The sequence below is a fragment of the Sceloporus occidentalis genome, unplaced genomic scaffold (genome assembly GCF_023333645.1).
Source record: "Sceloporus occidentalis isolate IW3139 unplaced genomic scaffold, rSceOcc1.0.p SCAF_37, whole genome shotgun sequence".
Lineage (NCBI taxonomy): Eukaryota > Metazoa > Chordata > Lepidosauria > Squamata > Phrynosomatidae > Sceloporus > Sceloporus occidentalis.
In genome coordinates, this window is record NW_028317017.1 from 3080116 (window position 1) to 3104699 (window position 24584).

At 39.8% G+C, this 24584-nt stretch overlaps 1 protein-coding gene across 1 annotated transcript in view; it reads left to right on the forward strand.

Annotated features, from left to right (window-relative positions):
* Nucleotides 1-24584, forward strand: part of LOC149297744 (dual oxidase 1-like) — a 75303-nt gene that overhangs the window by 26545 nt on the left and 24174 nt on the right. The window contains exons 11-21 of the mRNA XM_089488201.1: nucleotides 814-916; nucleotides 5075-5247; nucleotides 5842-6017; nucleotides 6440-6558; nucleotides 8382-8519; nucleotides 9338-9454; nucleotides 12018-12220; nucleotides 12646-12819; nucleotides 17081-17306; nucleotides 19494-19587; nucleotides 19758-19933. Coding sequence (XP_089344327.1) covers nucleotides 814-916; nucleotides 5075-5247; nucleotides 5842-6017; nucleotides 6440-6558; nucleotides 8382-8519; nucleotides 9338-9454; nucleotides 12018-12220; nucleotides 12646-12819; nucleotides 17081-17306; nucleotides 19494-19587; nucleotides 19758-19933 — 1699 coding nt within the window. The remainder of the gene's footprint in view (nucleotides 1-813; nucleotides 917-5074; nucleotides 5248-5841; nucleotides 6018-6439; nucleotides 6559-8381; nucleotides 8520-9337; nucleotides 9455-12017; nucleotides 12221-12645; nucleotides 12820-17080; nucleotides 17307-19493; nucleotides 19588-19757; nucleotides 19934-24584) is intronic.

A 24584-nucleotide genomic window follows, 5' to 3' on the forward strand; every position in this document is an offset into this window, starting at 1 on the left:
TTTATAACCAAGGTAACATCCTTTAAAACGTAGAATTTATGAGACAATAAATTTCTGCTACATCTAAACAGAAGGGCCTCTTAGGAAACCAAACTGACTGTATATAAAAAAAGATTGTAACTGAGATTTTTTTCCAGCACAGTTTTCCTTGCGTGAACAGAAATATAGGCTTAAACTGTAAATCAACTCAAGAAAAAAAGTTCACATGATTCTGCAAATAAGAAGTTGAAACGTTTAAGTCTTTGACTAATGTGTATATAATTTTACAGAGAGACCTCCGCTTGATTGCCATAAATGGCAACACAGTCAATGCTCAGTGGTACTAAACAGATGTTTGTATACCTTTTCTAAGACAGAAGATATGTGAGATGATCCACAGAACTTCTGTAAATCTGTTCAATGGATGATTTACCACATTGGTGCTGTACTTGTGAAATGGTGAAAACTTGTTTTCTGAAGTGTGACAGGTGTATTTCTTAAATGTATCTATTGATACGACATAACAATAAAATGTTTTCTGCTATAATGTAATTAATTAATTGATATTTCTGATACTATTTTATAACAACACAATGTAAGCCTTAATCAAGTTTATACTGGGATGGTGAAGAACTTAATAACACCAAAACCAAATACATATGCATATAGCTACTTATCCTAGTTCTCATTATGTAAAAGCCTGCTAATATTTGATTCTGTATCCTGTACGGTATTCTTAATATCTCAATATGAGTGTCACAGCTATTAATTTATTTGCTCTATAATTTGCTTTCTTATGATTCTGTCTGTGTTCTTTAACTTTTTTGAATATAGAAATCAAATATGCAGATATCAGAAGACATTGATTCACTACTATTTGGGATGATTTCTCAGATTGCTGAAAAAGAAGATAATGTTGTTGTTGAAGATGTACGAGGTATGATGGTTGTTATTGGGGATATTAATATTGCAAAATGTCTACTGCAGGTCTATATCAACCCTGAAATTGCCACCCACATACATCACTTGCAGTGGAATTTTGTCTCTTGTATACAGCAATCGCTACAAGTAATCACTAGATTTGGGTGCCACCCAAGCCAAGTTGCTCAGAGCATACAGTTGTGTTAAATTATATGGTTTTACATATCAGGACATAATAAAAATCATCTGTTCCTTAGCAGATCTGATAATTAGGTACTTACAACCACAGATGAAACAACAACACGCAACATATTATACCATGTCATGACTTATTCAACAAAAATAAAGCCATAATGGAGAAGCAATGTGTGAAAAAGTACACCTTATGATCCAATAGCTTGTAGAACCACCTTTAGCAGCAATTATTTGAAGTAATCAATTTCTCTATAACTTTACAACGTTGCTTCAGTTCATTGAGGTTTGAGGGCATTTCTGCTACATCATTTCTATCAGGTTGAGGTCTGGACTTTGACTGGGCCATTGCAACACCTTGATTCTTTTCTTTTTAGCCATTCTGTTGTCGAATTTGCATGACCTAGTTTTGCCCAAGCTTTGGCTGTTGGACAGATGACCTCACATTTGACTCTAGAGTACTTTGGTATACAGAGGAGTTCATGGTTGATTCAATGACTGCAAGGATTCCAGGTCCTGTGGCTGTAAAACAAGCCCAAATCATAACTGTGCATTATGGCCATGCTTGCTGCCATGTTATTTTTAGAGAAGAGGCTTTCTCCTGGCAACCCTTTCAAACAAACCATACTTGTTCTGTTTTTTATTATAATTGTACTGTCATGACCTTTAACATTAAATATGCTGAGGCCTGTAGAGTATGAGATTGCACCGTCGGACCTTGAGTTAAATTTGCTGGGACATCCACTCCTGAGATGATTGGCAACCGTCTTGAATGTTTTGTATCTTTGAATAATCTTTCTCACTGTAGAATGATGGACTTTATATTGTTTGGAGCACACCCTGTCTCTTCCTGGTAATCCGGGGGTTAACCAATCCACAGCATCTGGGAATCCTACACCCATCTGTAGCCGTGTCGGACCCTATCCGAGTCGACTGAATGGTCTGATATGGACAGTGTGTCTTATGATGCTGATATAACAGACACACACGTGATTGATAACCCCACGGCTGTTTGTGCGGTTGGCACCACCACTCCCATCACTAACAGGAGTAAGAACAGTAGACCCCAAACCGCAAAACACTCCTTAGGGGCTCCTGGTTACATCCTAGCATCTGATGGGACAATCGTGCACAGAAAAGGTCTCAAACAATATGAACAACATCTGCGTGATCAGAGGTCTGTTAAGTCTGCCACTCCAGCCTTGAACCAGTGCAGTTCTGGTAACACCTATCTGCCCTCAGTGGTGCCCTTGGTACAGGGCAGCTACGTAACCCCTGGTACCTCTGAGAGTGCCCGGAGGTTACCCTTTGGGGAGGGGTACTGTCAGGATTCCACCCTGTCAGCCAGGAATGTGTATAAAATTCTCTGTGTCATATCCGTGGCAGCCACTAGCGGCCACTCTTCCCTCTCTGCAGCACCCAGATCTAATCACTAAGAGCAGCTGAGCCTTGTTACCTGGTAGAGCCCTGCTTTTATATACCTGCTCTGCCTTTCACTCAATGACTTTGGATTGCCGTCTCTCTACCTGGTCCTGAATTGTTCCTTACATCCTGCTGTATGCCCCACCAGAAAGGGCTTCCACATCGCGTGCCCCGCCAGAAGGGCTTCCAAGTCGTGTGCCCCGCCTTAAGGGCTTCCATGTCGTGTGCCCCGCCAGAAGGGCTTCTAAGTCGTGTGCCCCACCAGAAGGGCTTCCAAAGTCATGTGCCCCACCAGAAAGGCTTCCAAGTCGTGTGCCTCGCCAGAAGGGCTTCCAAGTTGTGTGACTCACCAGAAGGGCTTCCTGCCGTCTGCCCTGCCAGTGGGCTTCCTGCCGTCCTATCTGCTTGAGGCCTTCCAAGCCATGTGTCCTCGCTACAGCTCCCTTGTCCTCGCTACAGCTCCCTTATATTCTGTTTCCAGTCCTGTCTATACATACCTACCCATCAGGATGCATCAAGGGGTACAGACAGAACCCTAGTATCCCCTGCACCTGGGCTCTTACCCGACCTGCTTGCCCGGATCCTGACAAACAATTGCTTCTCCAAGATCATTGCTAATGTTTTTCCTCTTGACATTATATTAACACACACCTGAATTCTCCAGACCAGCAAGCTGCTAAAACTTTGCTTTTATAGAGATGGTCACACTTGCTGATGATCAATTAATTAATGGCATTTGATTAGCAGCCCTAAGCGTCTTAATTCCTATGGAAGCAGTAAGGGTGTACTTAGTTTCTCACACATGGCTTCTACATTTTGCCTTTATTTTTGTTGATAAACAGTGGTATAATGTAATATGTAATGTTTTGTTGTTCATCTGAGGTTGTATTTACCTAATTTTTAGACCTGCAAAGGTACAGTAGATTGTTATGATATACAGTATGAACAAGCTCATCATTTGGCTGCATTTTCCTTGGGGTTGGGGACTTTCTAAGATAATGAATTCTTGTTACTTTTACATTTTGATTTGGGATATATTGGGCATAATGGGGGGGCATATGTTTTTTAAAGGTTTTTGTTTTGGCTATTTTACCATTATATCTTGCGATGGATCTACAGCTTACCTTAACCTAGCAAGCTATCAACAACTTAACTTGTCCTTGTCCTGTTATATATAGGTTTCCTTAGGTAAAGTATAAGCTGTAAGAAGGTTGACCCCTAAATCTATTTCTAAATATAAATGTAATGAAAATCCCCCACCCCGGATAAAACAATGTCATGCCAATATAAATAAAAGATATATTGATATAAATATATTCTTGAAGGTAAAATACTAACTATACAGTAAATTATAAATTATTAACTATACAGTAAATTATAAATTATATCAAATTGTAAATTATAGAAACATTTTTTCAAAAAACAGCTTCACATTGCGAACCTTGTCCCCTAACAGCTTATTTGTGCCAACTTGGTCCCAAAAACAGCTTCCCAGTGGCAACCTTGTCCAAAAAGTGTCAACCTTCTCCAAAAAAAAAAACCCAGCTTCCCGTGCCAACTTTGTCCCCTAACAACTTGCCAGTGCATACTTTGTCCAAACAGCTTCCCAATGCCAACTTTGTTCCCTAATAGCTTCCCAGTGCCAATCTTCTCTTCTAACACTTTTCCAATGCCAACCTTGTCCCCTAACAGCATTTCAGTTCCAAATTTGTCCCCAAAAAAACCTTCCAACCTTATCCCTTAACAGCTTCCCAGCAACAACCTTCCAGTGCCTATATTGGCTCAAAACCAGCAATCCAGTGCCAACCTCGTCCTCTAACAGCTTATCAGTACCAACACTGTCCGAAAAATCAGCTTCCCAGTGTCAACCTTGTCCCCGTAACAGCTTCTCATTGCCAGCCTTGTAAAAAATCAGCTTCCCAATGTCAACCTTGTCCCCTAACAGCTTCCCAGTGCCAACCTTGTACCCCAACAACTCATCAGTCCAACTTTTTCCAAACAGCTTCCCAGTGCCAACTTTGTCCTAAACAGCTTTTTGTTGCAAACCTTGTCCTCTGACAGCTTACCAGTGCCAACCTTGTCCCCTTATTGGTTTCGCGGCTCCCGCCGGCGGACTCAGTTATTTTGAGACGAATGTAAACTTTATGTCCATCTGAAAAATAATTGAGCCTGTCCACTCAATAATTTTCAATGTAAAGTGCCACCCAAGAGCTCTTATTCGGGGACACTGCCTTTTCCCGGATTGAGACTGCCCAAGACGAGAGACATGAGTTCCGATTGCAGTACTGTCCCGGGCAATTCGGGACATGTGATCACCCTACTGCTGAGTGGAGGGGTTGCCACCACAGACATAGACCAGTATACAAGGCAAGCCAAGGTTTATGTGGTACATGCTTTTTACATGCATAAAATATGGGAGATACATGCAGGAAAAAAATATTATGTAATGCATGAATGATGGTTTCCAGCAACTAATATTTCCTGACAAAAATCTTAAATCACCTTGGTGAATTTGCTATAGTCTCCTCTTTGATTCTTCTTTAATCTATTCGCGCAACAGATTATTGGTATGGGCCTGTGAAATATTCAAGGACAGACTACATTTCTTCCAGCATTCAACGAGGACGGGATTTAGGATTGGGTTTTTTTAACCGTGCAAGGGAATACTTTGGATTACGTCCAATCAGAAATTGGACAGACATTAATCCCAACCTTTACCAAACAAATAAACAGGTATGTCATTTATGCTTTTTTCATATTGCAAACAAATTCTAAATAAAAAATATGACAGCAATCCTGAAATGGGTTGATTCAATATTAAATAAAAATGCATCTTGGCTGGCCCTTTTTTGGAGTCTTTGTTGCACCAGAAACCAAGCATTTTGTATAATTATGTTACTTAATATTCTGAAATCTGCATCATTTAAGTTATTTTGGCAATAGGACATGGTTTTAATACAATTATCATTTGGTTTTATCTATGTTTGGTAGAACATAGATAAACAGTGTACTAAGATGCACTAGTTAAGTTCTTCTGTATTGTTATATTTTGTAATATGTCTCCATATATATATAGAATCCACCAAAATAGTTGTTTATTAGTTCCCAAATATGGAATTTAAAAACGACAGAAAAATATAATTAAATCCAAACGTTTAATTTCAGAACAGCTTCATTCTGGAAAAAGTGCAATTTATCTGCAATTTTTTAAGCTACATTTGGTCTTTCATTAGAAGACCAAGGGTATTGATTGTAAAAAAGACACACATTTAATTGACATATTTTTTCCTTTATACAATAAAGTATGCAATATCTTCTTAATTGCAGCTTTTTGAAGATTTAGCAATGCTGTATAACAATGATATTGAAAAGCTAGAGATACTTCCTGGCACAATGTTGGAGAGTTCCGGAGACCCTGGGGAGCTCCTTACTGCAATTATACTTGATCAATTCCAGCGCTTAAGGGATGGAGACAGATTCTGGTTTGAAAATGAAAAAAATGGGTAACTATACATATAATTGTTATTTTTATGGATCCTATTGAGTAGCATCTTCATATTCCAACAAAGCTTGTGATAACATTTGGTGGATTAATGTTCAAAAAAGATTTAAAGTATAAATATATAAAAAAGAGACATTTATTCAATGAAGGGAGACTTGGCAATAGAGTTTGCATTATGAAGAGAAAGTCTCAGTGAGGTCCTGCTGCAAGATAGGCTTGCCTGGCTCCTTACTGATTGGATTATACAAGGTAAACTTGCTAAGTGCTGGCCCTAAACCAATCTTCAAAGTTGGGGTGCAACGACATTTGGAGAAAACATATAAATTACAATTGTGCAATATTGTGTTTGTTTGTCTGAAGTCCATAATGTTGGTATATTTAATTATATAATGCATAGTAAGAATAATTTGTCTATATATATAGGTTATTCACTTCCAATGAAATATCACAAATACGCAATACATCTTTCCATGATATTATTTTGGCTGTTACATCTGCTGATCCAGGAGACATTCAGAGACAGGTGTTTACCTGGGTAAATGGTGAGTTTTTTGTTGTATTTGTTATTTTTCTGTAAATGATTACACTGAAATATTCTATTATCCCACAACAGAAAAAAAATGTTTGTAGTCTCCAGTTAACACAACTAGTTTTCACAGTAAGAGCTGTAAACCTCAAGATTGCTTTGTCTCTAGTCTCTAGGTAGTAACAACAGACTTTGTGGATGTTTGTAAAGTAATTCTATTAATGGGAATATCACAACTGAATGGGCTAATTGATTCTTATCTACTATCAAATTTTATGATTGAAGATTTGTTAGTCTAGGATCATTGTGAATGCCAATGGAGTCACAAAGAGAGTATAAACCTTATGGACAAAAATCACAGCAAGCACTGCCATATTGTCCCGAGTTCAAGTGAGGGCAAAATGACGGTGCTTGCGGTGATGTACTGCCCCCAATTGGAAGATTGAGAGGACTTTACAGCAAGCGCCACCATATTGCCCCAAGTTCAAGAGAGGGCAAAATGACGACGCTTTAGGTGACCATCCTCACCCCCGATTTGAGGATCGCGGAGAGGACATAATAGCAAGCTCCGCCATATTGCTTGTGTTCAAGTGAGAGCTTTAGGTGACGCTTGCGGTGACATCCTCTCTCTGATCCGCAAGTGCCGACATTTTGACAGAAGTTCCCGCCATGTTAGGTCCGCAGAGATGCAGACGAAGATAGCAGATTAAAGATAGAATATGAAGAGAGAAGAGAATGGAGCAGATAGAATACACATGATGAAGAAAAAGAAAATGCAAAAGGGGAAAGTGGTCGACAGAAGCAGAAGTGGCCGGCAGAGTAGGTAGAGAAACATTTAAAGATGTTTGGAGCTTTTTGCTTTGTCCAATGAGGGTCTGGTCTCCTTTTCGGGGCTTCATACCAATTGCCCAATTTACAAAAATTCCCTAAATTTGCAATTTGTACGAATCCAAATGCACAAGTCTACCATTTACTATAAGTTAAGTGTGTGGTCATATTAAAGGTGAACTCAGTTGACCAGACTTAAATGAGAACACATTGGGACATCACATTTTCAATGAGAACTTGCATATCCTTAGCTGAAACATGCAAAAATCCCCCAAAACAAAATGATGGAGGAGGGGCATGATCATATGTGTCAGGGTGTACTTATACCAGGGGAGGGAGGGAGGCATGTATTCCCATTTATATACCCCACACCTATTTTTTAAGTTTAAAAAAATAACTCCCACCCCTACCTCTAAGTATGGAATATGGGCGATAAAAACACCAAACACTCAAAGGTCAAACAACTGAAGGAGAGTAATAAACCCCTTCTCTTTTCAGGACCCATCCAGCAATAATCAATGAAGCCATCAGTCCACATTTTCAGCCAAAGAAAATGGCCATTCAAATAAAAAGTCCATGGTCACCAAAAAAATAAAAAGTAATCTATCTTCGCTTGATGTAATCCACAAGGCAGGGGTTGTGGGAAGGAGGATCCTAGATCTGTGCCTCACCAGAGGGGTATTTGTTAATCTTAACCCCTCCCATCTGCATGGGCAGGTGATGGGGGCAGGGAGGGCAAATCTTTTATTTTAATCCAACCAGGAATGTTCATGCAGTGTGAGTCCCACAAGTCAAATCCCAAACCCCTGGAGTTACAAGATGAATTTTGTGAGTTGGAGAATAGTCCAAACATTGCATCACAGATACCAGCAATATAAATATGTAGTATTCAAGAAATTTACAGTTTTGGCTAGAGTTCTTCAATGCTACTCTATTCCTGGCCAAAGAGTTCACAGGTTTACACATCACTGCAGTCATTAAGAGTACTTACTGTTTTATCGGCTCTTACAGGTGATCCGTGTCCTCAGCCAGAACAAATATCAGCTGAAAATCTTTCTGCATGCGTTCCACTGACCGTGACTGACTATTTTGAAGACAGCGTAACTGGATACAGCATTCTCTTTGTGGCTATATGTTCATTTCCTTTAGGTCTGTATGTCTAATTGAAGATTGTATTAGGTTGTATATTTGTTTAGGAGAAAGACCTTATTTGATATGCATAACAGAGACATAGTCAGGTTTAAATAGCTTTTATCGGTTGGAAATCTATTTTATTAAATGCTATAAGGTAATCATTTGTTTAGCAGCTAAAAATCCGTGTGGGAGATATTTTTAAACTCTTTTTTTTAAAACTCCTATACTTCTGCAACTCACATGTGCTTACAGTTCATAAATAGACTCCTTAGATCTCCAAGTTATGAAAATTGCAATTTTTGCTATATTTAGTCAATCAAACGTGTGAGCAGAACCAATTGGCAGAATTGAAGGATTTTAGCAACATGGATAATTAGGTAAATTTGTTTTAAATTTAAATGACTTGAGGTTTAAGGGTGACCCCAAGGCAGGTTTCCGAAAAGGCAGAGACCATAGTGATTATCAGAAGATGAAAATTATGATTTTAAAATATCAGGCTACAAGGAATAGCTACAAATGAAATATTCAGTTTTGCAGAGGTGAAAAAACGCCTTGCTGCCTCATATGGTGTTCGGCAAAATGTGATGGGTACAGGATAGTTAGATTGCTACCACATGTGTAAGGTGTTTCTTATTATATCACTGGCAATTTTTTGTGTAAAATGGGCACCTTGTGTTTTTTTGTGTCAAAATATAACTGCATATAAGTAGGTAGTGAGTTTACAGATGGACAGTGATATGTTTTGAGACACTTCGGAAAATGGTTACTTATTGTGGGAGAAGTACTGCGGCATTTAGTGTTTTCACTGATTGTGTTATCACCTAATTTTACAGTCAGCTATTTCATCGCCTGGATTGTTGCTCAATCAAGGAAAAAGGACTTTAAAAAAATCCAGAAAAAAAATGCAATATCCAGTGTGAAAACGGTTTTATCAGCAGAAGGAATAGCAGGTAAATAAAGATTTTAATGTGGTAATTTCAACAGATTTTCTTTGACCATCTAAGGGTTAAGAAGAGTTACGAGACTTTCCAGGCGAAGTCAGACTGCATTGGCTATGTCATCCTGACCATTATTATTTAATTGATATAGAAAAGGAAAAATAGAAAAGAAAGTAGCTTGGGTAGAATCTTCAGCAATTTTTTTGCAATCGTCCTATATGATAACAAATATTTGAAGTATTTACTTAGCTGTTTAGTGTTCATCAATGAAGTCTGATTACAAAATATCTAAAGGAAGCATGTGGATGAAGATGTTTTATTGTCATTAAAATAAAGTGCTCTTTCATGTGATTCTTTCATATTGTATAAGTATTTATCTATCTTCTGGAATTTTGCTGTGTGCTGCGGACCTTCCAAACTCACTCTTCATTGATAAGAAATATCAGGAGAATTAAAGAAACATTCTAATCATCATGTGCACTTTAATACATGTGATACTTGAGAAGTTCCTTTACATTTTTTTGATTTCCCCTTTACATTATCACAAATACATGGGACATTCTACAGAATCCCTCCATAAGCATTTGTCCTCTTTGCTTATGCCCTCTTGCGAACATATCTCCTAGTCAGCTCCAGTGCTGGCTTGGTGAACATTGGGGCACGTGCAGGGGGGTAACTAGAAGCCTCAGGGCCCCGGTGCGAGAATCTGTTAAGGGCCCCCCCAACCCAATCTACCCATCTACCCCCTCTCCCCCCCTTCTCAGGCTTTCTACCCTCTCCCTACCCCCCTTCTCACTATCTACATTTTTGTTTTTTGTTTTTATTTCCTTTTATTTCCCAACCTGTCCCCCCCCAGTTATGCACAACTCTGCCCACTTATATGCCTTTTAACCCCCTATATGCCCCTCTCCCTCCAGAAATGCCTTATACACCTATACGCCACTCTGCCATATAGGGGGTTAAAAGGCATATCATGGGACAGAGTGGCATATAAGGGGGTATAAGGCATTTCTGGAGGCAGAGGGGCATATAGGGGGTTAAAAGGCATTTATAGAGACAGAGTGCTATATAGGGGGTTAAAAGGCATTTATAGAGGCAGAGTGGCATATAGGGGGTTAAAAGGCATTTCTGGAGACAGAGTGGCATAAAGGGGATTAAAAGGCATATCATGGGGCACTCTGCCTCCTGAATGGAGACAGAGGTGACACTGGGAAGCTGAATGGGGACAGGGGTGACACTGGGAGGGGCTCATTGGGGACAGAGATTACATGGGGGGCTGAATTGGGACAGCAATGACATGGGGGGGCTGAAAGGGGACAGAGGTGGCACTGAACTTGTGAACACATACAGACACAGATATTTCTTTTTTTGTTTAATGATTTAAAGATAATAATTAATTTAAAGCATTATGTTGTTTGTCCCCCACAGACACACTTACATACACACACATATCGATTGTTTTTGTTTTTCAAAAATACAAAAAAATATTATACAGTTTCTACAAAAATAAATTAGTTTACTGACTTTCTACTTCTTCCACTTTGGGGCTTTTTCATCTTGACCTCCGTCCTCTGGTAGCTGCAGACTGCCGTTTTCTATGCTAACAGGATGTCACTGACACAACATCCGGTGTTCCAGCAGGCTGAGTGCGAGGGGGCGGAGCTTTCACCCCTCACGCTGCTCTCAGTCTCATCATCACTAGGCGGCCATCAAATTGCTGGAAATGTAAATCTAAACGGCCGATGCGTGCTGATGCAGCCGGACAGAGCTACTTTAATCCCTTTTTTATTTATTTAATATGCCGGATCGGCTTGCCATATTAAAAATAAAGTATTAAAGTAGCTCCGGCCGGCGGCATCAGCACGCATCGGCCGTTTAGATAAGATTTCCAACAATCTGATGGCCGCATTGTGATGGGAGCAGTGTGAGGCGGCCATCGTACACAGTCGCTGGGTGCTTATGCGGTCTGGCCGGCTGGCGCTACTTTAATCCTTTTTTTAAAATAAAATTTAATATGGCAAATCTGTGGGCCCACCGAGAAAATTTCCCGGTATCCCGGTGGACCAGTCCGGCCCTGGTTGGGCCCCCCTGAGTGCCAGAACTCCAGGGCCTGGTCGCAGTCGCGACCCCGGTAGTTCCGCCACTGGGGACGTGGGCATCCAAGTGATTTTTATGGGATCATTTCCTGCCACTGGCTCCTCTGGACCATGAAGGAAATGAGGAGCTGCAGCCCCAGAGTTGCACCTGGTATCTCATAAATTGTATTCTTCATTTATAAAAAATACAAATTAAAGTTCTCATATAGTGCCTTACTATGCATCCTTCTTTGCGAGAAGCTGTTAGTTAATAAACTGTCCTTTTAATACAATGTATTTATGAAAAAGATAATTGTGTAATTGTGAGACATGGGTTCACTTAAAATAAAAAGATCACAGCATTAACAAAAACATTTACTTTTATTACACCTGTACACCTCATACTGTTGGCTGTTTTGCATTTGTTCACTCAAGTCTGTGATCATACAATATTATGGTGATTATGGTGTGTATGTCTTCAAGTGTTGTCTCTTACACAGCTCAAGAATGGCATGGACCAAAAGAACCAATATGTCCGGTCCTTATCCAAATTTACCCTCAGCAACTAATCAAAGTACTGGATAGCTGGTCCTCTGTAATTCGTACCATAACCTTGCAGAACTATACAGACATCACTGTTATTCAATCAAACAACCGTGGATGCAGAACGTTGCTGGTAAAAGTCCCAAAGGAATATGATTTGGTGAGAATTTTTATCTAGTTTCAGGAAAAAACTAAAAAACATGTACAGGTGTAATTTGTAGAAAATATAAATTTTATAGCTTATGTGTTAGGATGGTATGTTTAGAAAACTTGAGCTATACTTTCTTTGTAAAATATCCATTATTATATTGGCTAAATATTCCCCAAATGATTGTTAGCGAGAATGATCTAGGTTTCTATAGCTTTGTAATATTTTAGTAAGAAACATATAAATTCCTGTATTTTTTTTTATTCCCCATTTTATAATTTTTAAGCATTTTCTGTATTTCTGCTTTAATCTTTTAACAAATAATATATTGTTATTCCAGGATAGTTTTTATTTTATTGATGTTTATTTTAAATACCATGCATTTCTCTGGGGAGGATTTGAGAGCATATTATATACATTAAGTCTTTTTCTTCTAGGTGTTAATTTTTTATTGCGAGGAAGAATGCCAAAGTTTTATCAATCAGCTACAAGAGAATGGCATTATTCTTAAAGAATACAAAATGAAAGAGCACAATCTTTTTAAAGAAGCAGTAACAAAAAAGCAGAGAAGTCAGATTCTGGAAACCTTTTTCCGTCAATCTTTTGCTCAGGTATGTTGCACAGTTTTCATATATTCTTATGGTTCTGTGCTTGTCTGCAAAGCCGCAAAGTCCAAACCATTAGTTGCTAGTTTATCTCCTATCCTAAAATGGAGATGTCGGCTGGTATGGTGTCCACCGATTTGGCACACTGTCAACGCCTTGCTCCTTGCACTTTAGCATTTACCTTCTGTGCAGTGTTCAATGGCATGATATCTGAAAGCACTTACCTGCTCTCGCGCAATGGGTCCTGTGACCGGTCGCAGCACTCCGCACTTCCGCTTGCGAACAGGACTTCTCCTGGCTGTACTCCTAACTCACGTGACGGCGCAATACCCCTCGTGCATACTCTGAAGAGGTGTGCGCACGTGTGATGTCACAGTGGCCATATTTACCTCTCCCTCCTCCTGATGACCTGGATTGACCCAAGAAGTCCTGTATTAAATTATCCCTACTTCATAACTGCTCTGCCCTTGGTTGGTGTTTGGTGTTTGTGCTTCTAGTATTGTAACTCTTCTCCAGTCTGCTGATTTTTGCAATTTGACCCGTTCTTCCTTCTTGATTTGGCTTTGACGTTCCTGATACTTGGTTTTGACCTAGTTAGTTCCTTGACTTTGCTCCTGTATTTCATTTTTACTCCTGAAGTTCACTATCCTGCTGCTCTCCCGGTTGTCTCTGGTATTCGTCAGCTCCTGCCTCTATCCCTGTCCTATTTTCTGGGGTTCTAATTCAACATTTTGACAATATCCTGATCTTGTCTGCCATTTTACACCCTTGGTGCCTTTTTAATCTTGATGTTGACTGCACTTCCTCACCTGTGTAGTGAGCTTTGTTGGTGATCTTTTGGTTGTGCTTTATTATTGTTTGTATCTCTAGTTTTGACCTCAGTTATTCTTTTGACTATGCAAGCTCACAGGCAGCACAGACCATTTGGCCTGTTTGTTGACATAAACTGGTTTGGTTCACCTAAGTCGTGGCAATCACTGCACGTGTTGATTCAACTGAAGGGGAACATGATTATAATATGATTACCACTAGCAGTCTCATGTTGTTTTGTTTCCTCAAAATGGGTAATATGTATTAATATTACAAAATAAAGTAATATGTATCCTGGTGGAGCAGCTAGCCTTAGCCCCAGGCTACAGGATGTTCAAGTTTTCCATCACATTCCCAATGTCCTTGAGTCATTCATCTCACTTTGTATTAAACTTGATCTACATTTTATGTAACTGTAATTAGTATGAGCTAGGTGTAGGAGATTAAAACTCACATGCCCATTCTCTACTTCTTTATACATTTCTCCTAATTCCCTAGATGAGTTAACCTACAATGGAACCTATAAGATATAAGTAGGGTGCATAGGTCCCATCCATTGTCAACCTAAGGTATTGTCTTACTCACTTAGACCTAGGTAACGTTCTCCTGGCATCCGTCAAACCCAGGCTTGTCCATCTGACTGCATGACTCTTCACCCCACAGAACACGTTTCCACTGCTCCAGAGTACAGTGGTGGTGTGCATTCACATCACTCGATTCAACCCGTGGTGATGTGAGGCTTGCATGCAGCTGCTCGACCATGGAACTTTTCAGCTATGAAATCAGCAGAGCGTTGGCAACTTTTACGCATAATGCGCCTCAGCACTCATTATCCTTGCTGTGTCTGTGGTCTTCTGCTTTATTGCTGAGTTTCTGCTGTTCCTAAAAGCCTTCACTTTCCAATAATACCACTTACAGTTGACCAGGGAATATCTAGCAGGGATGAAATTTCACAAACTGGCTTATTGCAAAGGTGACATCCTATCACAGCACCACGCTTGAATTCACTGAGCTCTTCAGAATGAGCCATTTTTTTCACACGTTTGTAAAGGCAGATTGAATGGCTACCTGCTTGATTTTTTTACACCTGTGGCAAAGGGTCTGATTGAAACACCTGAATTCAATAATTAAGAGGTGTGTCCCAATATTTATGTCCATATAGTGTATCATCCTTCTGTAACATATTTAGCTTTTAGCTAATTTAGCTAAAATGCATAATAGAGTATACCCTGCCATCTATCTTTGTGTGTGTTCTGCTAGTTGTCATTGGGTTTATGGTTCACTGGTTGCAGGTCGCTAGGGGCATATGCAAAACACCTGTATGTTTATCATACCTTTCCTTGTGGTCTCCATCAAAAAAGTTTTAAAAAAGCTTGTTCCATTCCATGGAGTTCACTGTTGATTTACCCCAGTTTCCCACAATATTGTCATTATATTTATTCTTGAAATTTTTTCTACAAAATCATTTGCCTCCATGGCATCTCAGAACGGACAACGGACAACTTACGACAACGGAAGACACAATTACGTTCCTGATGCTCCAGGGCCGCCCCCGGCTATTTAAAGCTATCTCACCCTAATGTCGGTGCTCAGTTGTACTGTGACTCCCTAGTTGATGGTCCTGCTCCTCAGCATTCTTCTGTACATTTAAATACATTCTCTGACCTTGGCTTATTGTATGACCACCCATGGCCTCTGGTATCCTGACACTGGCTTATTGTATTACCACCCATGCTTATGGCAACCCACAAGAGTGTTCTATTATCTCCTTCAGGCCCCCCAGTGTGTGTTCTGTGTCATTCCTGCAATCTGGGTTCTTCCTGGTAAGATATCTTACAGATCTCGCAGAACAACTGAGCCCTCTATGAAACCTGCAGGAATAGCTGATGCCATCTATAACAAGTGGGAATACTGTAGAGTTGCACGGTTTGTCAGGCCCCGAGGCCTGCTCCTGCATGGAGCAAGAGTCTCTTACCTGCTCCAAGCTTGCACGCTGTGTCCTGTGGCATGACTCGTCTTCTGCCAGCAGAAGGTATATCCTCAGGGCTGCCTTTTGTTTGTGAGTTCAGCACTGATCCCTCTACAAGGAGATGGGGATGGCCGTGGGGGCTGAAGATTCATCCTCTGACCCTATATAACTCTTGCTTCAGTCAGGTGTTGTGTGTTCCAAGTTGTGGTGTCTGTCTTGGTAGCTTCCTGTACCCGTGTTGCCCTGTGTGACCTCCCAGTTTTTGACCTTGGCTCGCTTCTAAAATATCCTAGCTATCTCTTGTCCCACAACCTCAGGTTGTTTTTGATCTCAGAGAGCCTGCGCTGCCTGCCCGGTCTCTGGGCTGTCCTCGCTCCCAGCCGTGCCCTAACACTGTTCTTCAGTATCCCATCCAGAATCCAACAGCCAAACTGAAAAGACCAATAAAATCCTCAAACAGTACTTACATCTATCAGTGAAGAGCATGATAATAGGCACTCTGTGCTTTATAATAAGCAGACAACTAAAAATGACTTGAAGCACTCTGACTTACCTTTCAAAGTGTCTGCTCAAGTCAGCCCAGGGACTTATTGTCTTGATTGGAGGAAGAGGAAGGGGTGTCTCTGGAGTCTCCACCCTTTTATAGAAGTTGAGAGAGAGGCCAGAATAATGAAGACAAATTTGCTGAGAAAGAGAAGTTTCGGCACCTCTCTTTCTCCACCAATCTATATGGATTATTCTGGCCTCTCTGGCGATGTCTAGTTTTCCATGAGAACAGCGACGAACGGAGAAAGAAGATAGAAGAACAAGAAGATGCAGGAGAAGAAGCGGAGCTGTACAGTAAGGAGACAGGGACAAGGAAGTGATTGGCAGGGAAGGTAGGGAAACATTCAGAGAGTGAGAGAGAGAGAGTGAATGAGAGTATGGAGAGAACATGAGTGAGATTGTCAAAGAGCATTAGAAAGTGAATGAGGGTGAGTAAAAAAAAACAAAAAAAAAAACTTCTAATAATTCAGAGCTCCTTGCTTAGTTTAAATTTGTTTCCTTGGGGGTATAGTTTATGAAAGAGAAATGCATTTAAAAAAAAAAAGACTGCATTATTTTAAAATAAATTCACAAAATTATTTCAGCACAATACCAAATAAATGTAAAAGGTTATTCCTTTAGAGTCTATGCTATACCACAACAGATTTGTCATATATGATTAAGCATTGTGATTTGTTTTTGCTTTAAATAATGCCACAAACTTTAACACCAAGAGGTAAATCTATCAAAAGTAATAATAGTTCCGTAAACTACAGTGAGAAAAAATGTAATAAACATAGATTTTATCACAGGTAAGGTAACCCTAAAGAAGAATGCATACTCTGAGAATACTTCTGTATGGAAAATATCTGGAGGTTGGCAAAGGGGCAAAAACATATGAGAAAATTCTGCAGAATTAATATAACACACACACCTTATTTGTTTTTATTTTATATTGAACAGGTTCTTCAAATCAACCAGTCAGACATAGAAAATTTCACAGCCAGACGCTGTACTAAGGTGATCGAAGCGCTAAAATGTGAATTAAGCAGAACTGAATTTGCTGAATCTTTAGGCCTGAAGCCTCATTCCATGTTTGTGGAGTCAATGTTCTCTCTTGCAGATGAAGATGGGAATGGATATTTATCATTCAGAGAGTTCTTAAACATTTTAGTGATTTTAATGAAAGGTGAGTGGCCTCCCTAGTCATTTAAATCTAGTCTTAAGGATTTTGTCTCATAAGCAATAAAGTTTCCTGGAAATTGCTACACAGATGCATTACAAATGCAGTTCTATTTTCCCTTGTCATCCTTTGCAAGCTATGTCGCTTCCCAGTTTAGCCCATGGCGTGTATGAAGGTTTCAGTGCTTTCTGTTCGGATTTTGGTGGGATTTTTTGCCCTCTACTGCCCAACTAAGCTTTGTTTTATCCCTTCTTCTACTTTTATTTGGGTTATGCCTTTTGTCCTGGTGTTTTAGTGAATGCAGGAGGATGTTCCTTGTAAAGTTTCTGGTAAGACTAAGCACTCGGTTGTTCACCATGTCTTAGAAATAAGGAATTGGCTGATGACAGAAAAGACTTTGTTCAATGGATGACATCTGAACTTCAGTCTACATTCTTTCATGTTAAGGCCTTGTTGGTTTTACCCATCCTTCACATTCAGCTGTAAAGGACATGTTTAGAGCAGAACTTTTGTCCACTTCTGAGCAGGATGTTTTGTAGTATGAAGCATTGTCTTCGGAGGAAGAAGGGGAAATCAGTAAACAATCCTATTCATTCACGATTAAAAGGTTGGAAAGCTGACGTCTGCCGCACGGGCATCTCTGAAGGTTGAGCAGGAAGCCAAGTCTGAGGATCCATTTTAGGGGTTTGTCATAAAGACTTAAACATTTTCCATGACTTCCTCTTTTCCATTATATGAGAATGGAGACATCCAGAGAGAAAATTGAAGAGGTTAGAAGGTCTGCAAGAGACAAAGCCTACAGCTTCAGAGGGGGAAGGGGATGAGAGGGTGACAAGCCATTGTCATTTCTGATGCTAAGCTCTCCCCAGTACCCCACTAGGTTCTCAAGATCATAGCATGGGGTTACAGGATATCATTTATTTTCAGACCCCTTCCCAGATTCCTGGGATCAAGATTGTCAGCTTTAATGTCAATGAGACGAGCTCTGCTTTCCAGAAGTAACTGAAATTCCATCATTCTGGTTCTTTGATTAATAGTGTCATTGTGATTTATGGTTCCAACTGCATGCATCTTGAGAACAGCCAAGCCACTTAACCAATTACATCAAAGGAAAATACAAAATGACGTTGGTGGTAATTTATTGCTGGTAACAAAATTCAGATCATTGGTAGTGGTAAGGGTGAGGGCATAGTTTTCCCTGTTGGAGACCAGAACTATTTTAACTAAAGCAAATACAATGACCATGTATTTAAACTTTAGTATAAAGATCTCATGTATCTTAAATGTTAAATCACATTATTCTGTAGGGTAAGCAACATTATAGTGTATTCTCTCTGGTGCATTCCTAACAAACCTGTATACTTTCATGTTACTTTATCCCTGTTTCCTGTCATCTGCACAGGTCATCAAAAAATAGTGCATTTCAAATGGGTTTACTAAGCCTCTGAGGTACTTAGATAACAAAATGCTATGAGATGGACCTTGAGAACACTTTTTGATCAACCCAAGATAAAATATTGTATCTATATATCAGATAACTTCCTATGGTTGGCAACCCAAAGCTTTCTTTTTCTGGGAGCAAGACTTCATTCAGGGGGTAATGCAAGCTGTGCATAGGGGAGGGGCTAGCCCTAATTAGTCTTTAATGGAATGGAGTGTGTGGGAAATATGCAGTAGTGGGCAGCAGGTGGTAAAGGAGCTTGTATGACAAGCTTGCACCCCCCTTGCCCAAAGATTGAAGAAACTGAGCTGGAGTCACAGGCTAAACCTGGTAAGTTTCCAGTTATGTTCATGAGTTTGGTTTTAATTTTTTGCTAATATTAATTATCCTTAAAACTCTCTCTAAATTTCTCGAGTAATTTGCTGGGGTCTTTCATTTAGAAAGTATCCAGTTGATACCCAATTAAATATTTGGAATAAATGAAGCACTGTTACTTCCATTTTCATTGATATGAATGGGGAACTAAAATTCAGCAACTCATAGGACCTTGGAGGTGGTCAGTGAATATAACTTAGAAGAGCACTCTCTACTCTGGCTTTTGCTTCACTAAACTGAGTTCACTAAACTGAGTTTGCTTTAATATTTGCGGATGTGCTTCTTTTACATCTCAATTATTGACTGTGTTTCCTTTTTACATTCATCTTACTTTCTCAATTAACAGTCATGTATATTGTTTTTGTCATTATGTGTAGGTTCCCCAAAAGAGAAGTCTAGGTTGATGTTCACTATGTATGATATTGATGGAAATGGTTTTCTTTCAAAGGAGGAGTTTTTCACAATGCTGAAGTAAATATATTTTCATTAGGCAAAATAAGTAACTTTTTTTCTAAGTTTCTAAATAGCAAGTGCACTTTTCATGTACACACTTGTTTTTTCTGACATTCTTTTTACTATTTCTAAAGAAAGGTTTCTATTTTGTAGACATTTTAACCTTAAGTGATGCTGTTTAATTTCAGATCTTTTATCGAAATATCTAACAACTGCCTCTCAAAAGACCAGGCAGAACAAGTAATAGAAAGTATGTTCAAAGAGGCTGGATTTGAAAATAAAACAGAGCTGACTTGGGAAGATTTCCATTATCTGCTCCGGGATCATGACAAGGAACTTCGTTTATCACAGTTGCGTTTCAAAGGTCAGCATTGGAAAGACACTGATATATAAACTAGGAATAGGGACACTCATTACTCAGCTACATAATTAAGATATTGTGATCCTGCACCCACACAGGGTACCAAACAGCACGGTCCTCTAGGGTATTAACGCCACATCTCAGTTAGGTAATCACCCACGATTTATTTGTAGTTCGCGTATGAAGATATTTACAGGATTACATAGAACACAAATTCGCTACAAACAAAAGCCTAGCTCGTCTGAGCGCTTACTAACATATAACTCCCTCACTACTAAGGGTCTAAACTAAAACAAAACATAATCCCACCAACCTCTTTGATGGTCTCTTTTGTGCATAGCAAGCTCTGCTGCTTCCAAACAAACTCTCTCCTCTCCCTCTGTCCAACAGGTCAGGGTTTATTGCAGTCAGTGCAGCTAATTACTTGCAGCTGACCAGTGCATTGGAGTGAGCTTAAACTCCCGGCCTGGAACCCGTGTCAGTCCAGGTGCATGTAAACTGCGGGGTGGAGAACCAGCCTGCCCTATATGTCGTATAAAACCCTGCAAAATCGAGGGGGAATGTATACCCCTTCCACGACAACACCCCGCACCTTGTTACAATAGATACAAATAATAACTGTAAACATGTTATCGCCACTGCATTTAGAATTAAATATAACTGTTAGCTTTACTAAAATAACTATGACAGTGCTCCAGAGGCGTATCTACTGAAAATAGCGCCTATGGCAAGCACTGAAATTGTGCCCTGTCCAAATATCTAAAACCCATTTATTAGCCCCTGCTGCTCATATATATATGAATATTAGACCCTGCTGCCGATAGCAGGTATAGATCAACACATTAACACACAAACCCAGATCAATTGAAATTCACTTGTGATCTCAGCACTGAAGGTATATATCAAATAAACAGAATCAGACATACAAATGCTGTATTTGCAGGTATACAATAATATATGAAACGTAGCATCGCAGGTATAGATCAAATAAATACATGGAAACAGCATTGCAGGTATTAATCAACTGAATAAGACATATTAACCCTATATTTGCAGGTATACATAAATAATGTATGGAAACATAGCATAGCTGATATGGATCTACAGAATAACACAAAAACCCAGCTTTGCAGGTATAGATAAATTGAAATGCACATAAAAACAGGGCATTAAAAGGTATATTTTAAACCCCCTAAATTACAGGCATACATCACAGGTTGCACACCCCAAAGTCAGCCCTGGCGTCCACACTGCCCACATAGAACCTGATCAGCACCCAGATAACACACATAAGATTTGCCACCTTTGTCCCCAAATAGCCCAGCACAAGTCAACTTTGTCCCCAAACAGTCCGGCCTGTGCCATGTTTGTCCCATAAACACCCTGCCTGTGCCATCTTGGTCCCCAAGGCTCAAACCTCCTGCTAGTGCCATCTTTGCCCTTTGTTATAAATATAAAAACGTGTCTGTATCTTACTGTGATTACTGAATAACATTTAATGTATGAATATATATATATATATACACTGTTATGCTATCAATAACCACTAACTATTGAGTGTAAAGTCAGAGTCCACACTCCTTGTTTTCTGCAATTAACAACATTTATTAAGAGAGGCTAAACAAATTAACAATACATATACAAATTACTATAAGTTAGTATATGCTGTTACCAAACTATCTATTCATTGATTGAATGGAAATAACAAAGAAACAGCAGGATAAGCCTGTAAACACGTGATACAATTACCACTCCCTTGTGATCATCTCCACGCAGACTCAGAGAGAGAGAGAGAGAGAGAGAGAGTTGGCAGGACTTTATAAACACAATAAGTCCTCCTTCTGCTGGACACTCCCCTGGTAACCTATCTTCTCCAGTGACCCTTAGAGACCAAGGTGATAGAAAAGGGAAAGGACATTGCACTGGGGGAGGGAGTGGAAGGTGACCAAATGTCCTAACCGATTTGCCATGTGCTCTGCATAGAAGAATCTCCATTAATGTTTGAGACCATTTTAGGTCTTGTATAGAGAGGCTTTGCCCATTGGATCTCTGCATCATAACACCATTTCACTTCATTGGCATACAGTTGGTTGTCAATCATGCCTTCCTTTTTACATCCCTCCTTTTGACAATGAAGTGGATGAGACTCTTGGACTCTATAAAACCCACTGGAGACAAGAGGGAGAGCGTACCTCGCAGCGTATCTACTATGTATTCATACCCAGCCCGCTATTCACAGAGTTCTTTCCATTTGCATTCCATAATGGAGGTGATATACTCTGGCAATCAATGACTTCAGGTAACAACACATACAAACTTGAATAACAAAACATACTACAGAAACACACAATATAAGAAGTATCAGTTAACAATTATAATGCTGCTGTCATACTGGCTATGTCTACTGCATTCACTAACCCAACCCAGGTCCTACACCTCCCAGAACTGTGTCCACAATCCCTCTTCTATATCTACTTTTACCCATTCTGCCCACCTTATTAAAGCTCTTTTTATAGTATAGGTAATTCTGGAACAATTTAGAAAATGTGTAGAAATTTGAAATGTGTAGACACTAACCAATCAGTCAGTTTTACATCCCTACCACTTAAAACTACAGTACATTTTCCCCAAACCGACCCTTTACATTCCCAATCATCTTGATTGCCCTTGTTATCCACCCATGATCCCAGAATATAATTATTTCCCCAAAAATTTCCCCATCAATTTTTAACAACACCCCACACCCGCACTGAGTATTACATATAAACACAGATCATATACATTGCCACCACTCCATATTTTAGTCCATCCTTTCATTCCATGGGCGTATTTCCCTCTGCGGTCCCGAGAGGGTGGAGTGATGCCTAGATCAGTCCAAGAGCTGTTTCTAGTATAATTGCCTTCAGGATGTTGGTCAAATGAGTTTGTGTTAAGTTCAAGTATTGGAAGATTCATTTTTGGTATCTGTATAACTTCCATTATGTTGCTGAGTGGATGGAGTTGCATTCAGTTCCAATAGGGAATTATTATCGGATTCACATGTCCTGAATTGTTTAAGGAAATGCAACATGACTGGAAAGATGTTGAGCTTCATTCTTCTTAGAATATTATTTCACGTTGTCATACTTCGAGCACCTAAAAAGATCAAGCAGAAGCATCAATCCTTAGCAGTTAACTCTGTATCTGGAGCACAAGTCCCTTTATATAATTTACACTGATCTACATGCACCCACTTATATCCAGGCTGCCTTCTGGCCTTTTTGGGGTTAGACCTCTGTACATGTAGAACTGTTGTGCCCGGTGTGTCTCAAATTACATAGGGCCCTTCCCAATTTGCATCCCAGGGAGAATTTTTCTGAAAATTTTTAATCATTACCAATCCCCCCCTTTCAAACAGAGTTTGAGGTGTGGATAACATTTTACAATCTGTTGGGGCCATATTGGAGGCAGCAAAGTGAAGCAATGAGTTTAATTGCTCCTGAATTTGGGAGAGATACTGGTCTCTAGATACAGATTCTCTCAGTGGAGTTGAAAGTTGTGGTTCACCTAGATGGCCTAGTGCCATTTTTCTCCCTGTCATTAATTCATATGGAGAGCACCTAGTGGCATTAGAGGGTGTAGCTCTGATAGCCATGAGTACTGCTGGGAGATGGTTAACCCATGATTTGCCATATTGTACCAGCATTTTAGATAACCTGGACTTCAGAGTACGATTCATTCTTTCCACTATACCGGATGACTGGGGATGATATGGTATATGAAATCTCTGCTGTATTCCTAATAGAGAACACAGGTTTTGCATATCTCTCCACAAAACATTATTGCAAAGGTCTACCAGCATTCCTTCTGTTCTCATTACATCTGCACCCAGTATGGTACCTTCAGTGTTTTTACTTTGCCAGATCAGTATTTCCTTACTCCACTGAGCACTTAAAGTCAAGGTCACTTGTGGAATAAGAAATGCCTGAGACTGGGAGCCACCAAGTCCTACGAGAAATGTCTTTTTCGCCCCAGAAGGAGGACTTAATGGTAGATCGGTTAATGTCACTGAAGCTCCTGTATCAATCAGAATCTTAGTGTGATGTCCTGCCATAATACCATGCACGTATGGACGTCCGGAATGGTCCCTAAATGTTTTACAAATAGGAACCATATCATCCAGTGCTAGTCAATCTGAAAATAAAATTAGAGGAGCCTCATCCCCCGGTTTCAGTTTGTGCTCATTAGTAACCGCTCCCTGTACTGCCATCATTCTCAGAGCCTCCCGCGCCGGACCATACAGATTGGTCCTAGGCAGAGGGTTAGAATGATGTTCCTGACTTGCCTTTTCAGGACTGTTATTTCTTTTCATCTTTACAGATCCTCTTTGATCACTTTCTTTGAAAGACCAAGCGGGGGATGGACTAACATGCCATCCCTCAGTCACCCTTTGGTCTCTCTTGGCCTTCCTACATTCTTTCTGTCTGTGACCATGTTTATTGCAATAATAACAAATACCTCTGAAGGGAATCTCAGGTAGAGATTGCTTCCCTTCATTGGTAGTTACAATCGCAACCTTACACTGTCCTATGACTCCTTTCCTCATTAAATTCTGCCTGGCCTTCCCTATGATGGTCAATACCCCTTCCAAAGTATCTTTTTCCTCGGCCATCAT